This window comes from Rhea pennata, chromosome 2 (genome assembly GCF_028389875.1).
Source record: "Rhea pennata isolate bPtePen1 chromosome 2, bPtePen1.pri, whole genome shotgun sequence".
Taxonomy (NCBI): Eukaryota; Metazoa; Chordata; class Aves; order Rheiformes; family Rheidae; genus Rhea; species Rhea pennata.
The window spans coordinates 145,972,610-145,986,822 of record NC_084664.1 but is presented as its reverse complement, the minus strand read 5'-3'; the positions used below and the strand labels follow the sequence as shown (position 1 = coordinate 145,986,822).

At 42.8% G+C, this 14,213-nt stretch overlaps 1 protein-coding gene across 2 annotated transcripts in view; it reads left to right on the top strand.

The window, feature by feature from the left end:
- The window catches only part of SYBU (syntabulin), a 47,529-nt gene extending 34,415 nt beyond the window's left edge, over positions 1-13,114 (top strand). For both annotated transcript variants that reach the window (XM_062570556.1, XM_062570555.1), the window contains exons 4-7: positions 5,187-5,289; positions 7,681-7,884; positions 8,826-8,975; positions 9,952-13,114. In XM_062570556.1, the coding sequence (XP_062426540.1) occupies positions 5,187-5,289; positions 7,681-7,884; positions 8,826-8,975; positions 9,952-11,065 (1,571 nt within the window). In that variant the 3' untranslated portion in view covers positions 11,066-13,114. The remainder of the gene's footprint in view (positions 1-5,186; positions 5,290-7,680; positions 7,885-8,825; positions 8,976-9,951) is intronic.
- Positions 13,115-14,213: the final 1,099 nt, after the last annotated feature.

Sequence of the window (14,213 nt, the reverse complement as noted above, 5' to 3'; positions counted from 1 at the left end):
AGAAGAATTGGATTGCACACTGCATGCATGCGTGTGGGTGTTTGTTTCTGCGTAAGAAATACACGTACTGTCTCTATACACATACGTACGTGGTGTGGCATTTCAGTGCTTGCAGCCAGCTGTGGTGTCCCCAAAACATGTAGCTCGTTCTGCCTGTAAAGGCTGCTAGTTGTGTGTGTTACATGGCCACAGCAGCGTGTCGTTAGCCTGAGAGCACAGCTGAGAAGCGGAGAGAGCAGAGATCAAGGTGCGGCTTTTCCGCACCCGCAAATGGAGGCGCGAGGGCCCCAGTGCCCCAGCTGGGTGAACAAGGGCCCGCGTGCCCTGGAGAGCAGCTGCCCTTGCACAGTGGTCTCTCTCTTCCTCTCCTCAACCCCTCAAGTTTGTAATATAATTGTAGTATAGCCGCGGGGCTGTGGGCTCCCTCCTCCTCCGCTCCCTCTCCGCTGCACGGCGTGAGGGTCACAGTGTTGTCCGGACACCAAAAGGCCAAGAGGGCCAAAAGCGCGCTGCCGTCCACAGCGTATTTTTGGCTTGGTGCTGTGTCCCGTCTGCCAGTAAAGCCTGGGGATGGTGCTAGGCGCTGCGCCACTTCGTTCCTCCTTCTCAGATACCCGTTCAAGGCTGGAGGAGGTGGCAGCACCGCGCTGGCCGTCCGGCCGCTTAAGCTCTGCGGCGCGCAGGCTGTCGCCCTGCCCTCCCTGGGCTCCGAGAGCCGTGGGTGTCCCGGCAGCCCGAGGCCGGAGCCGTGCGTGCGGCACAAGCGCCGATTCCCAGCGCTGCCAGCAGGTTATTGGTGCTCTGGTGTGGAGCCACCGGCATGGGAGAATATGTGTGAACGAATTTCAGATGAGATAGCTCTGAAGCTGGCGGCTTAACGGGTGATGTCCTTTGGGAATGTGATCCTCTAAAACAGGGACACCTCAGACCCGGGCAAAACAAGTGTTACAGCCGGTTGGGACGAAAGAATGTGTTTTTCAGAAATGTCAACTTCTTTCATGGTTAACGCTGCTGCTGAGGCGGTTCTGCTGCTTGCTTTCATGAGCTTTTCCGACCACATTGCCACAGCAACAGAAATAGTCGGCAGGCTGCCCTGGGTCGTTGACAGCCTGGAGAAAGGCTGTAGAGCGGCTTGTTCTGCTCCTACCTGGTGCTCTCAGACAAGGAGTTTCCTCTCTTTGTTGAAATGTTTGGAAGGCGGAAGTAATACTTATCCACGAAGATGTGTTACAATTTATATTATATATGGGTACATGTGTTATTTTACATAGAGATGTTTACTAAATTGGAGAAAGTATTTTTAAAAGTCTACTAGTAACATTACTGTAGCATTTCTACATGCAGGCTGGCTTGAACATCAGCTATCCCACTTGCGAACACTACTAACTGTGACCTCTTTAATTTACAAAAAGTTCTGGAAGATCCTGTAAATACACACTGCCTGATTTTAGGCACGAGTAGTCTCCCATGCTCAGCATTAAAGGATGTGCATAGCTGTTACCAGAATTGGGTCAGAGAGCTTAATTCTTGCTTCCTGTTTCAAATGTATTTCAGTCTTTCAGAAACGCCAGGAACTGAGATGGCTGCTTTTCCAGGCTCTGCTAAACCTTCTCTGCGGTACCTGGCTTGGCAGCCCTTCCCAGCGCTACGCTGCACGCCAGGCGGGTCGGGGAGAGGCTATTAGTAAGCCTTGCTTCCTTGAAATGCCTTCAATAACACGGTCTGGTTATGATGTGGTCTGCTTAATCGTAGATGAGCCGCAGCTCGGGCTCGTGTGCGTCGTGTAGGAGCCAGTACTTTGCTTTGGAAAGCTGTTGGCATGTTGCAAGGGCAGGAATGTGTTGGAGGCCTGAACGCTGGAGGTATGAAATCTGTGACGTTTACCTGTTCAGGTCTTGTTTGTAAAATTAGGTTTGGGATTAACATAATACTGAGACGGTATTCTGTGTGGAATTTAATCTCTTAGACGAGAGTGTTCTGTTTATCAGGAAAACTCTATTGCAGCTTGGGACATGACGTCCCGCGGTCATTTTGCTTCCCCAAGGAGAGGATTGTTGCCGTATGCATTTGCAGACATGATATAAATATTCTATAAAACAAAGTGGCTTTGTTGCTCCCCTCCCGCCCTCCCCTCCATATCTTTGCATGTGGTTCCTATTTGGTTAGGACTGCAACGACGCAGGTCACCATGGGTCTGATTATTCGGGGATGTTATGCTGGGTATGGAATTGATTAAAAGCAATAAAACTGGATCCCTGGGATACTGTTTTCAAGAATTAGGCAGTACATTTTTCTGTTTTGAAATTAGACTCTGGAATATTCTGGGCTGGGCTGAGTTAGAAGAAACACAGAGAAAAAGGACTGATGTTTCTTCGTGCACCCTGAGTTTCAGAGGTTAAGGCCTATGTTAAGGCCAAAATACATCTTCCTAGGTAAAAGCTAGGCTGCCCTGTGCAGCTGGTGCCCAGCCTTGCACCTAACATGACCCTCCTGGGAAGGTAATTTGGCCTTCCCTGAAATTTTGAACCAAAATGTTGCAGTTCCTCTAGGACACCCAGCTCTAACCAGATATTTTGTTTTAGAGGTCAGTTGTAGATCAAACTCCTCTTGTAAAATCTCGTTCTTCCCAAGATCTATTGGCCTATCAGTTATACTACTTAATAGGCACAACTATCTGTTCTCTCACAGACTTCTCATTACTCCCCACTAACAGATTTACCACCTCCTGCTTCCAACTGTTTCTATTCCTGCTCCCACCCTCTGTATGAGAGTTTGCCAAGGTTATTTGCAAGGCAACTTTATCGCTGCTCACAATTCCAACTGGAAAAGACTCCCTGTCTTCCAAAAACTGTGGCTTGTAGATGCCTTTTATGTTGGGATGTTGTAGAGCATTAAATAACAAGAAACAGTGTGCATCTTTAATGCTTTTTCAATTAGAGCTCTTCAGCATGGAAAAAGCCAAGACTTTACTCTGAAATGTAGTTCCTCTGATGATTCCTCTATAATGCACTTCTGTCCTGTCATCACGAGAGAGCCTAGTTAATAACTGAGAATAGGTTGAGTTTGGTTTTGTTCTTGATTTTCTTGAATTTCTTTGCTTCCGTGTCTGTGACAAGTAAACAAAACTGATCTGATTTATATCTCATAGACTTGCAACTGGTGAAAAAAAAAGAAAAAAAAAAAAAAAACAGCTTGATCCTGCTGAATCCTGCAGCATTCAAACAAGCAAGAAGACATCACAGGAAGGGCAGTGGTTTCCTTGCCAAAAAGACAGAACAATTCCTGTCAGTTGGTATTTGAGATTAAGTGTACAGGTTGGAGTAATGAGTAATGTATGTTCTGACACTTGGACTTTGTGAAATTAGAAAGAAGTTGTATCAGAACATGTTGGTTCTGAGACCACTATGACCATAAGTGGCTAACATATTTTGCTAAATGATTCCTGCTGTATAAGACTGTCTGTGAAAACATGCACTAACAATGCCTTTTTTTTTGCAGTCCAGAGCATTCAGGAGCCTAAGATGTGCCAGTCAGCTGTGCTAAAGATTTAACTGTCCCTGAGCTTAGAGGATGTATTTGTCATGGTGGCTATCACAGTAGCTGTAGTTGCATCTCCCCCTCGCGGAAAAGTGGGTTATGGCAAAAAAAAAAAAAAAAAAAAAAGAAAAAAGAAAAAAAAAGAAAGAAAAAAGAAAAAGAGCTCTTGGGTGCTAAGTCTCCAGCTGCTCACCTGAGTGGATGTTTCTGTGGAGGATGATGGAGGCACCCCTAAAGGAGGCAGCAGGAATTGTGTTCTCAACCTTCCCTTGCTGGGAAGAGCTGCCACTCAGCACAGCCAGCAAAGGGTGGCAGGGGCTTCCTGGGAGATCCTGGTTATAAAGCCTACTGAGAAGCCTCTAACCAGAGTATAAACCCTGCTGGGAAGTCTGCAGTATCAGCTTTCATAAGGAGCCTTGCCCCAACTCACAGGTGTCCCTCCCTGCACTGGAAGGGCAGGAGGTGCCCACCTTGCTGGCTTCCTTACCTTGGTGGCCTCATGGTGTTCTTTGTGGCTTCCTAGGTGGCCCTGGAAGGGTCAGCTTGTGCATGGGAGCTTCATGGGGCCAGAGTGCTGCACATGTGGTCTTGGGTAAATCCCCTCCCCAATTTCTGGGTGTGATTTGAGTGACGCTAGGATAGTCAGTGGCTGCAAGGTGCATTGAAATTCCCAAATGAAAGATGCCATATAAATCATGATATTTCTTCCTGCTGACCAGCTGTTATTAAAGTGCATCAAAAAGTTATTTCGCTTCCCTGAAATAAAGTTACTATCTGTTGTGACTCTGCAGAATTAGACTTGGATACAGCTTGGAAAATTTGCCATTTGAGTGACAAAATTAGATTAAAAAAAGCTAATTTCTTCAGGGTATTTTTCGAGATGATAAGACTTTATTAGTAAATTTACCTTCTGGCGTCAGCAAAGAGAGTGCATTTTTTGTGTATGTAACAGAGCTTGGAAAATAAAAGCTGTAATCCATAGAAAGTCAGTAATCAGATATATGGCTTAACACCCGAGAAGCACTTGAGAGCCATGTATTATTACTGAGTTATTTAAAATCTATTAGAATTGTCTTACTATGCTTCTTTGTACACACACACACACACACACACACACACACACACACACACACATATATGTACACATATATACATATATTTACTCTAGTAACCTATATACATGTATATCATTGCAGAAAGCAGAAAAAGACAGGCTTTCTCCCCAGTAAGCAGTACTTCCCAGTGGTTTAAGGGAAGAGAACTGCAGTAACAACTGTATATTCTTAATCACTGTGCTCTCAAAGGAGCCCTATCAGCAGCCTCATATCAATATACATATTGATAACTGTGAGAAAGCAAACAGGTTGTCATAACAAAAGTCTTCAGCCTGCTTCTAAAATGGTTTCTGTAGAATAAGTTTCTGTGTCCAATTTTTTTTTCCTGCTCTTGTTGAATTGCCAGTTCTGAGGAATTGTTGAAAATCTGGAATGTATCCAGTGCTTGTCCTCAGGGATGTTTGAAAATTCATACAACTTTTAAAATTCACACAAGACAGACAAAGGAAGGATCCTTGTGATTCATTGTTTTTCTGAAAACAGTCTTTGAGTTATAATTTCCATCGTGTTTTACTCTTTCCTTTTCCTTTCCAGGGAGTGAAGCTGATTTTAGCTCTTCAAGCAGCACAGGCAGTATTTCAGCTCCTGAAGTCCATATGTCTGCTGCTGGAAGCAAAAGATCTTCTTTTTCTCGCAAGTAAGCAAAGCAATTTGTGCTATATATTTCCAGTATTGCTTAGTACAGAGAGAGACTACTACATAATGCTTTGCAGCTAATATGTATAATATCACTACTGTGAGTTTTAGAACAATTTGAATGACAGTATGCTCTCTGGCAGTACTTACACCAGTCAGAGTTGCGATATGAGAGAGAACAAAAATGCTGTATTTAGAGAACAAAAATTGTCCATATGCCGTTGCTAACTGGCACTTTTTTGTTTATAACAAGCATTTGTGATTCAATCAATCAGGTAAGGTAAAAAAGACATTGGCTGGAATAGAGGGGAAAATAGCTACATATATGTTAGTTAACAGCAGTGCTTCTAACGAATTAACCTTAACTTTCTGGTCATACCACTTTGGTTTTTTCCTGTGATAAATTGTCAGCTCAGCACGTGTCTTTACAGGTCATAGCCTTATTTTTCGTGGGAAGAAGCTGACAATTTTGCTGTTAATACTCATTTCTAAAGCAGCCGTGTCTTTTATATGAGTAAACTATACACAGCTTCAAAAAAAGAGATCATAGTCGTTTCTCTAAATGAACACTTTTTAAAAGGTTTCTGTAAGTTTCCTCCGTATCACATGCGGATCGCTTCTGAATGCTGGGCAGCTTGGCTAGAGCAGTGCACATTGTGCGCTGCCCACGCAGCCCCCGCTGGTTGCAGGTTTGGGGTGGGTGGAAGGAGTTCAGCCTGAGAGATGATTTGTTTCCTGCCCTTTGTGCGTTCTCGAGAGCGGAGCTGGCAGGCAGAAGGGGAAGGACAGCGGGATATCCATATGCTCAAGGCACACAGGCTTCACAAGGGGCCCCGGTGTACAAGGATCGGATGAATGATGCTTAATGAAGAGTTTCCTATCTGTGTCATGAGACCGTTAGAAAAATAAATAGTAGTTAAGCTCTCTCTAGACAAATATAGCTAGGAAAGTACTGACTATGAAGAAAGCAGCACTAAATATGAAGTCCTAAAATGACCTTTACTTTTTAAGTAAGAGAGTATGTAATTGCATATATTGTTGTGTGTTTAAATAAAACTTTAAATTATACCGTACTGCCTTGCTTAAATGGCTAGAAGTTCTCTGTAATAACGCTTCTCCAAATGCATTGCTGTGCAGATTCTGCCTTACACAAAATTGATGCTGTATTGTACGAAAGAAAAAGATTTCTCCTTTGTAATCTATCCATTTTAGCTGTTTGACTTAACTGGCTATGAAACATTTCATGTTGTCACAAACCATAGTCCTGCACTTTATTGTAAAATAATTATAAAATCTCCCAAACCACAGCACTGCGATGAAGGTTTGCAGCACAGCCACTCAACCATCTGTTCCTTATAAAGTGTTCCATTTTCAGAGAAGAGAGGAAACCAGTTCAGACAATTTTAAGACGAGATTTTGCTTCATAATTCTGTGGTATTTTATTTTTTATATTCTATCCTTCTCCTTCACTGGCTGGATTTGCCATTTTCCATATTTTTTTTGAAACTTGCCCTTTTTCTTTTATTAAAGTTTAGAACAACAAATTCCATGAGAGAGAATAAAGGTAGAGGCACAGTAGGAAAGCAAATCAACTGAACAAAATAAAAATGCACCTCTAAAAGCTGTTTTCAGAGTGCCCCAGTTCTTGGGCAGCTGTTGGACAGTTCAGATATGCATTGCTTTCAAGCACACACAATTAACAATCAGATTATTTAATAAATACTGGGAAAAGAAGGGTAGATACATATGGGAGAAATTGGAAGAAAGGAAGGAGCTGTGCTTTTCTTTGTATATTTTAATACCATTTCAGTCCTCTCTCAGTAGGGTGCAAACTATGGCTAAGTAAATGAATCGCTGACAATGACAGCTGAAGCACCCAGTATGCCAAAGGCACAAGAGAACAGTGGCTCAAAGAAAGTCTGTTTTCACTGCACGCTGTGATCCCTCAGGCTGCTTGCTGAGGATCGTGAAAGCACTCTTACAACAGCCCTCCGTCAGCCTCCACGGATAGGCATCTCTCTGCAGGCCTGGCAGGGAAAAGCTGGAATGTGAGTCTTTTGGAACTAAGCAAGATCGCAGTCCTCTGCAATCCTCAGAGGAGTCAGAGGTTCAGAGAACATGGATGATCTGATGGACTCACTGGAAACTGTACTATAATCAGGGAAATGTTAAAAGGCCGGAGGTTTCCCTGGATCACATAGTTCAAACTAAGACCCTCACAGTCAGTGAAAGAATGTGCAGTGGCTGATGGCATCAAGACTTTCTTTCCTCCCAGCCACTCACTGTTATTTATCTGTGTTAGACAGACAAAGGTGTGTGTAAAACAGGACACACAATGGGTTGTGTGATGAAGATTATCTAATCTGCTTTAACCATTTTGGTTCCCCTCCAGTCGTGGCTCTTATGGTCGGAATAATGGATCCTCATCCTACAAGCCTGGAGGCAGCCCACCTACTTCCCGCGAAAAGGACCTTTTGCCAACACTGTGCAGAAATCAGCTGAGTCCTGTTAACATTCACCAGAATTACGGGGCTTCTTCTGCCAGTAGCAGTAACTCAGGCTCGTACAAAGGAAGTGACAGCAGCCCAGTAATGAGGCAAGTGTTTACTTCATCCTCTCAGCATTCACTGCACTGACTTACCTTCTGCACCCTCAAACATGGAATCAGCTCTCTGAATTGGTGAGCAAGTCATCTTGCTCCTCCACATAGGTGTGACTTTTCGTATTGGTGGTTGGACAGTCAGCAAGTTGCTCCATCCCACATTTTTCTCCCCATGTGAAAGCTTGATTGATTGAGTTCCGTCAGACTCAGTGCTACTCTTAGTCAAAGGTCTCCTGCAGTTGGTTTTCACTCAAGACGGAGCATTTCTTGAGTGGTTTCATACCATCAATTCTCATGTGGCTTTACTGGCTCTTTCATATAAAAGGCTCCACTTTGCTTCAGAGAGCTTTGGGTGTAGTGGCACAGAAAATACAATAGGCAAAAATTCGCCCTGCTTAGTTTTAGGCACCTTGCTAAAGAATGCAGTTTCATGTACAGAAAAGAAAACAGTTATTGTCTCTCGCTTTGTCCCTCCGGCAATTCACTATCAGGTATGCCAGATAGACAGGATGAAGCTACTTTCACTATGCTTGACTTCATATTTCACACATGGATCTAAACTGAATTCTTACACTAACTTACATGCCATGTCTACAGCAGAATGTCCTTGCTGTCTACTATTGAACATTCCACCCATTTTAGATGAGAGGATTTTTAGGTATTTTAAAGTTAAATATCTCGTATGATGTAATTGCACTGAAACCAAGTACAATGAATAGTAAATTTTTTACTGTACCTGCAAATCAGCAGTTTCCTCAAGTATTTTGATTTGCCAGACTGAGTCACTTGTGCTGACACTGAGAGAAGCTCAAAATGAGTCAAGTGTAAACTCAGCTTTGTATCAGTCAATGTGATATCTTTCTTTTTGCCAAGACTAAAGAACTGTAGGAGTGATGTTAAGTGGTGGTTGTTACTTTTTTTTTTTTTCTTTTCAGGCGCTCAGTGAGATACACATCTTGTGGTGAGAATCATGGCATTAAGCCACCAAATCCAGAGCAGTATTTGACTCCTCTGCAGCAGAAAGAGGTTACAGTACGACATTTAAAAACAAAGTTGAAGGAATCTGAGAGCAAACTTCAAGAAAGGTACATTTCATTTCAGAAATCAGAGTTATAAAGAAGGATTCAGATTTATTCAGAAGGATTGGGGGGGGGGGGAATCCTGAACATTTTCCTCATTTCTTGACCTCTAGAAGTTTTAACTAAGGAATTTAAAACATAGTCTCATTAAGTTGTTTTCAGGCATTTCAGGTTTCACAGCATGTTCAGTGAATGTATAGTACTCAGTTTATTTGTAAATTTGATGAATATGTTTGGCTTGTTTCCCTTCTTTGAATTTGCCTGATAGAATAATATTTCAAAGGGATATTTTTATCAGTCTGATTTAGCATCAGGACCTTTCATACAGAAATTAATTCATGCCTGCAAATACGTATCACCTTAGTCTTCTATTCTACCTCAGTCAGTGAGGTTTCCCTAGTGAAAGAAAACCTCTTACACAAACCCATGTGCCTGCCTTGGTTTTTGTTGCTTAGGTTGAATATTTTGCAACATACCTTTGTACTGATACTGAGCAAAAGAGTGATCGTGTGCATTACACAGCAGCAGACGTAGTTTCTTTAATTAAGAAGAGCAGATTGAGACTTGGGTCTCCATCACACAGAACCCCAGTCAGGCGAAAAAGAGCATTTGAGCAGAGTCCTGATGCAGACTCCTGGGTCCCCCGGGACCTCCATGTTTGTAAGGGCTGGATCTCACGTAGGAGCTGCATTTCCCCATTTGCCTGCAAGTCAAGGCAGCAGCCTCTTGCTGCACAGAGGCACATGCTGCTTAAGTGGGGAGATCGGGGGCTCTAGAGAGCAGTTAACCGGCTTGGCTTGGCAGTCTCCTTACACCTCTGCCAGTTCTCTCTGAAGTGGCACTAAATGGTGCATGAAAGAATTTTCCTCCTCCTTGGAGCAGCTCTGCAGCGCAGCCATTCCGGCTCAGGGGAACTTCTCTTTGATTCTTTAAGTGACCCACCAGCAGAAGTGTTTGTTACAACAATTTTATTTTGCTACAGGGAAACAGAAATAGAAGAGCTCAAGGCTCAGCTGGGACGCATGAGGGAAGACTGGATTGAAGAAGAGTGTCATCGTGTGGAGGCACAGCTGGCCTTAAAGGAAGCAAGAAAGGAAATTAAACAACTCAAGCAGGTTATTGAAACCATGAAAAACAGCTTGGCTGAGAAGGACAAAGGGATTCAGAAATATTTCATAGACATAAACATTCAAAACAAGAAACTGGAGTCTTTGCTTCAGAGCATGGAGATGGCACAGAGCGGCTCGCTGAGGGACGAGCAGTGTCTGGAGTACAGGTGTGGCTCGCCAGGGAAGTCGTTAGCGCTGTATTCCAAAATGTCAGACAGCCAAGTTGCAGAGGACCAAGTGCTGGAGGAGATGGCAGATAGTGGGCTGCTTCTTAGTGAAGACACAGCTAACGGGACTGACTCATTTGAAGAGAGTTTGACCACCACAACTTCTGACTTGGGGGATCCAGCTCCCTTCAGTTCTGTGGTGAATCAAGAGATATTTGAAAATGTTCTTGATGAAAAACTAATTTCTTCCCCAGAAGAGGAGGAAAGCAGCAGCAACATGCTGGTGGAACAGGCCATCCAGACTGATGTAGTGCCATATAGTCTGGATGTGGAGCAGCTCATTCAAAATATCTTCAGATCTCAAGATAGCAGTCCATTAAGCCCACCTTCCGTATTAAAGGAATTGGATGAATTTCCTTCTGGATGCTTCAGTGATTCCGGTGTAGTACTAGACTTAACTCCAAGTGATCCAAACTCTGCCATTCTTTTGTCTCCCATGGAGTCTCCGTGCAGCAAAGTGGATTGCGGAGCTAATGAAAACCGTGTCATGAAAGAACTTGATTTTGCAGACCCTCATGATGAAGCTTTTGGGTATGTCAATACTTTCTCTCAGACAGGAATTGTGAAGAGATACTGGAGTAGCAGTCTCCTTGTAGATTTTCTAGCTGTAGCAGCTCCTGTTGTACCAACCATCATGTGGGCATTCAGTACTCAGAGAGGAGGAACAGATCCCATTTATAATATCGGAGCATTGCTTCGTGGCTGCTGCTTGGTGGCCCTGCACTCTTTACGTCGTACACCCTTCAATATCAAAACCTAAATTCTACTCTATTACTGGGCACCAATTGGCTGAGGCAGAGGGAAAGAAGGTTGAGAGAGTTTATAAAAAGATACTGTATTTTATGGCAGAGTTCATCATTTTGCTCTTGACTATTTGATTTGCACTATAAATTGGTTTGAAACATGTTCCTTGTTTCAAAATAGAGAAGCTGAACCCTGTAGTTCCACAAGATGTTTCTAACTGGCACAGGCTAGTACCGCTGCCTGCAGAAAGTCCTGCCTGCTCCCAGCCAGCGTGTCCCTCCCCTCTGCTGGTGTCTTCCGTGTTCCACCACATCTGCACAGTGAAAAATGATCAGGGAAACGAAGGAGAATTACAGCTAGCACTCTTTTGTGTTTGCTTGCTGAATTAAAGGTCCATCGGTTTCCCTGGCTGTTTCACTGAGCAAGTGTACAGAGGCACCATGCTGGCTCAAGGATGCGTAAAGGAACAAATGGCCAGCGAGAGCGGGAGCTTTCCTTAGGCGGCACTGACCTAAAACATTTGTGAAACTACAGAGTTGAGTGACAGGGAGGCTTGTTCCACTAAGTGTATCACACGTGTACTCTTGAAAGCATGCTAGCGCTTTCCATTTGTAGTCTGAATTGTCAATTCAGTTTAGAAAATTCGTATTTCCAAGGCAGCTTCCAGCACTTAGCTTATGCCTGTCTCGTGTAGTGCTCCTTTAAATTCCGCAGTCGCTCGAGCATTCCACTGGTCTTGTGCGCATAAGGGGACTGTAACCAAAAATGTAAGTTGTTGGGAGTCTTGAATTTGTTACAATGATAAATGTGGATGTGGATACACTTTGAATATTAATGTCGTTTTAAGGTCTTAAATGTATTGGAACCTGATAGTCATTTGAGCCCTGTGAAATACTCTGTATAAATGTATTGTGTATTAACTTATTGGTTATTTAATTGCTTTATTGTAAATTACCTTTATAATCACAAATACAGTAAGCATGTTAAGAACATGGGAGTATTTTATTGTAGTTTATTGTAGCAAAAGCAAAAAAGAATATTCTTTTTCCAAGGGGGGATACCACACAGGCACACACAAAGCAGGAGGAGGAACTGTATGGGGACATAAAGAACTGTCAGTACCCTGAGAACAGAATTAGATGGAGAAAACATAATTATGGCTTCAAGTGGAAGCAGTCAGCAAGGAAAAAGGCTCCGTGCTGGCTGCAAAGCCACAGCCACCCCTTCTGCCACTCCCACGTTGTGCATTAGCAGATTTAAGCGACCTAATCCTTAACCTGGCACAATCTCCTGGAGACCTGTAGGTTTTTATTTCTGCACTCCCAGGAGGGTATCAGTCTTCCTGGCATTTAAGAAAAATGCAGAAAGCCTTTTTAACATAGCTGAGTCATGCAATCTCAGTATGTACTCTGAGATGTACTGTGGCCATTAAAGTACAGATTCTCCATGTCCAAAACTTGAGATCTGTGCATAGATCAGAGGAGGGCAACATGACAGAGAGATGATGATAATCCAGTTAATCTGGCTCCACACAGACTCTAACTTCACTCTCCTCCTTGCAGCAAAGCAAGTGTAACATTCCCCTGTGCAGCACAGGGCAGGCAGCCTACTGTGCAGCCTGACAGTGCTCATGTGTTGCTTTGCAGCTCTTGGAAGCAAGGGAGTTACTAGTAAACTACAAAGGAGCAGGAATAACTGGCCAGCGTGCTGGGAGTATTTACAGCACTCAAGAGGGCGATATATACAGATGCTTACAGGAGTGTATTAGTGGTCTTTTACATCCCTATGATAGTTGTGTTCTGAAATACTTGTGCTTGCAACAAAGATTTAAGTGGGTTCTTTAAGGATTATAGTAAGGAAATCTAGCAGACTATTCGATGTACGACTGCATGAGTCCATGAAGACAGTCATGAGGGCGTTCTGCCCTCTTTGCCTTACCACCTTCTTTGATGCGCTCATGCACAGTTGGGTCCCTGCTGGCTAGTTTACTTTATACCACTGCCACAATGTATGGGTATGCAAAGGTCCCCATTGCTTTAAAGAGATGCTTTGTTAAATTTTCTTCTTCTTCTTAAAAAAAAAAATAAAAAAAAAGAAAAAAGAAAATTTTACCCTTAACATCAGAATTATGTCATTCCTACATCTCTCCTCAGGACTGAAAAACATTATGGAAAAATTCTTATTCCTACTTCAAAAAAAAAAAAAAAAAAAAAAAAAAAGCTGTTCAAGGCTCAGAGAGCAATTTCTTAGCCCTTCTGTTACCATCTTTACTAACATTTTTTGATTTATTTCCACTGCTGTTTAAGCAATCTACACTGAGTGCTGGTAAAATAAAACATAAATTATGGCGGAAAATAATCTTTAGTTTTAGGAGAGACATTCAGTTGCAACTGCATAATTTTTTTTGTAGCAAGCAGGCAACAAAGCAACATAAAGCTCCTTATATTTACATTTCAAAAATTCAGTGAATTGAACTCATTTCAAAACTTGATTCTGGCAGGTTTCATTTAGCAGTGTAAATACGTTGTTCAAGATATAAGGTACTAATGCTAGAATAACATCAGTGTTGCTTCCTGTCCCTAAAGATCTTTCTGTTCACTCATCTCTCAAAATGTATTTATTTATGATCAGACTCTGTTGATTGTAACTACATTATAGAGTCCCCATCACAAGACCAGTAAAAATCCCTGCTCTGATCTCTACTCAAAATTCAATCTCCCCTTTTCTTTCCTCAAATTGCAAGGATATAGACAGGCCAAGCTGTCCTCTGTAAGAAGAGGTCTGAAGTACCACGCTGCAGCCCCGGACCTTGGGGAACTGGCCTTGCTAATCTCAGTCCACAGAAGAATACCCCAGGAGTTGTAGCAGACATACCATCTTAATTTTTTTCTTTTTTTCTCCTCTTAACATTTACTTCAAGTGCTGGTCATGTATCAGCTGGATCCCTACAGTGCTGTACAGAGTAGCTAGAAGGACCATCAACTTCCAAACTGTTCTGATCAAAGAAAACCAAAAAAAACCAAACTATCCTTTCTTCTGAGTTTAGAAAATGTTCATACCATACAGCACAGAAAAATCCTGCCTCAAAACATACAGATGAGGACAAGCAGCTCATAGGCTTATGGTAAAGCAGCAGGTGTATGCTTAAGTGCAAGCTTACAAGA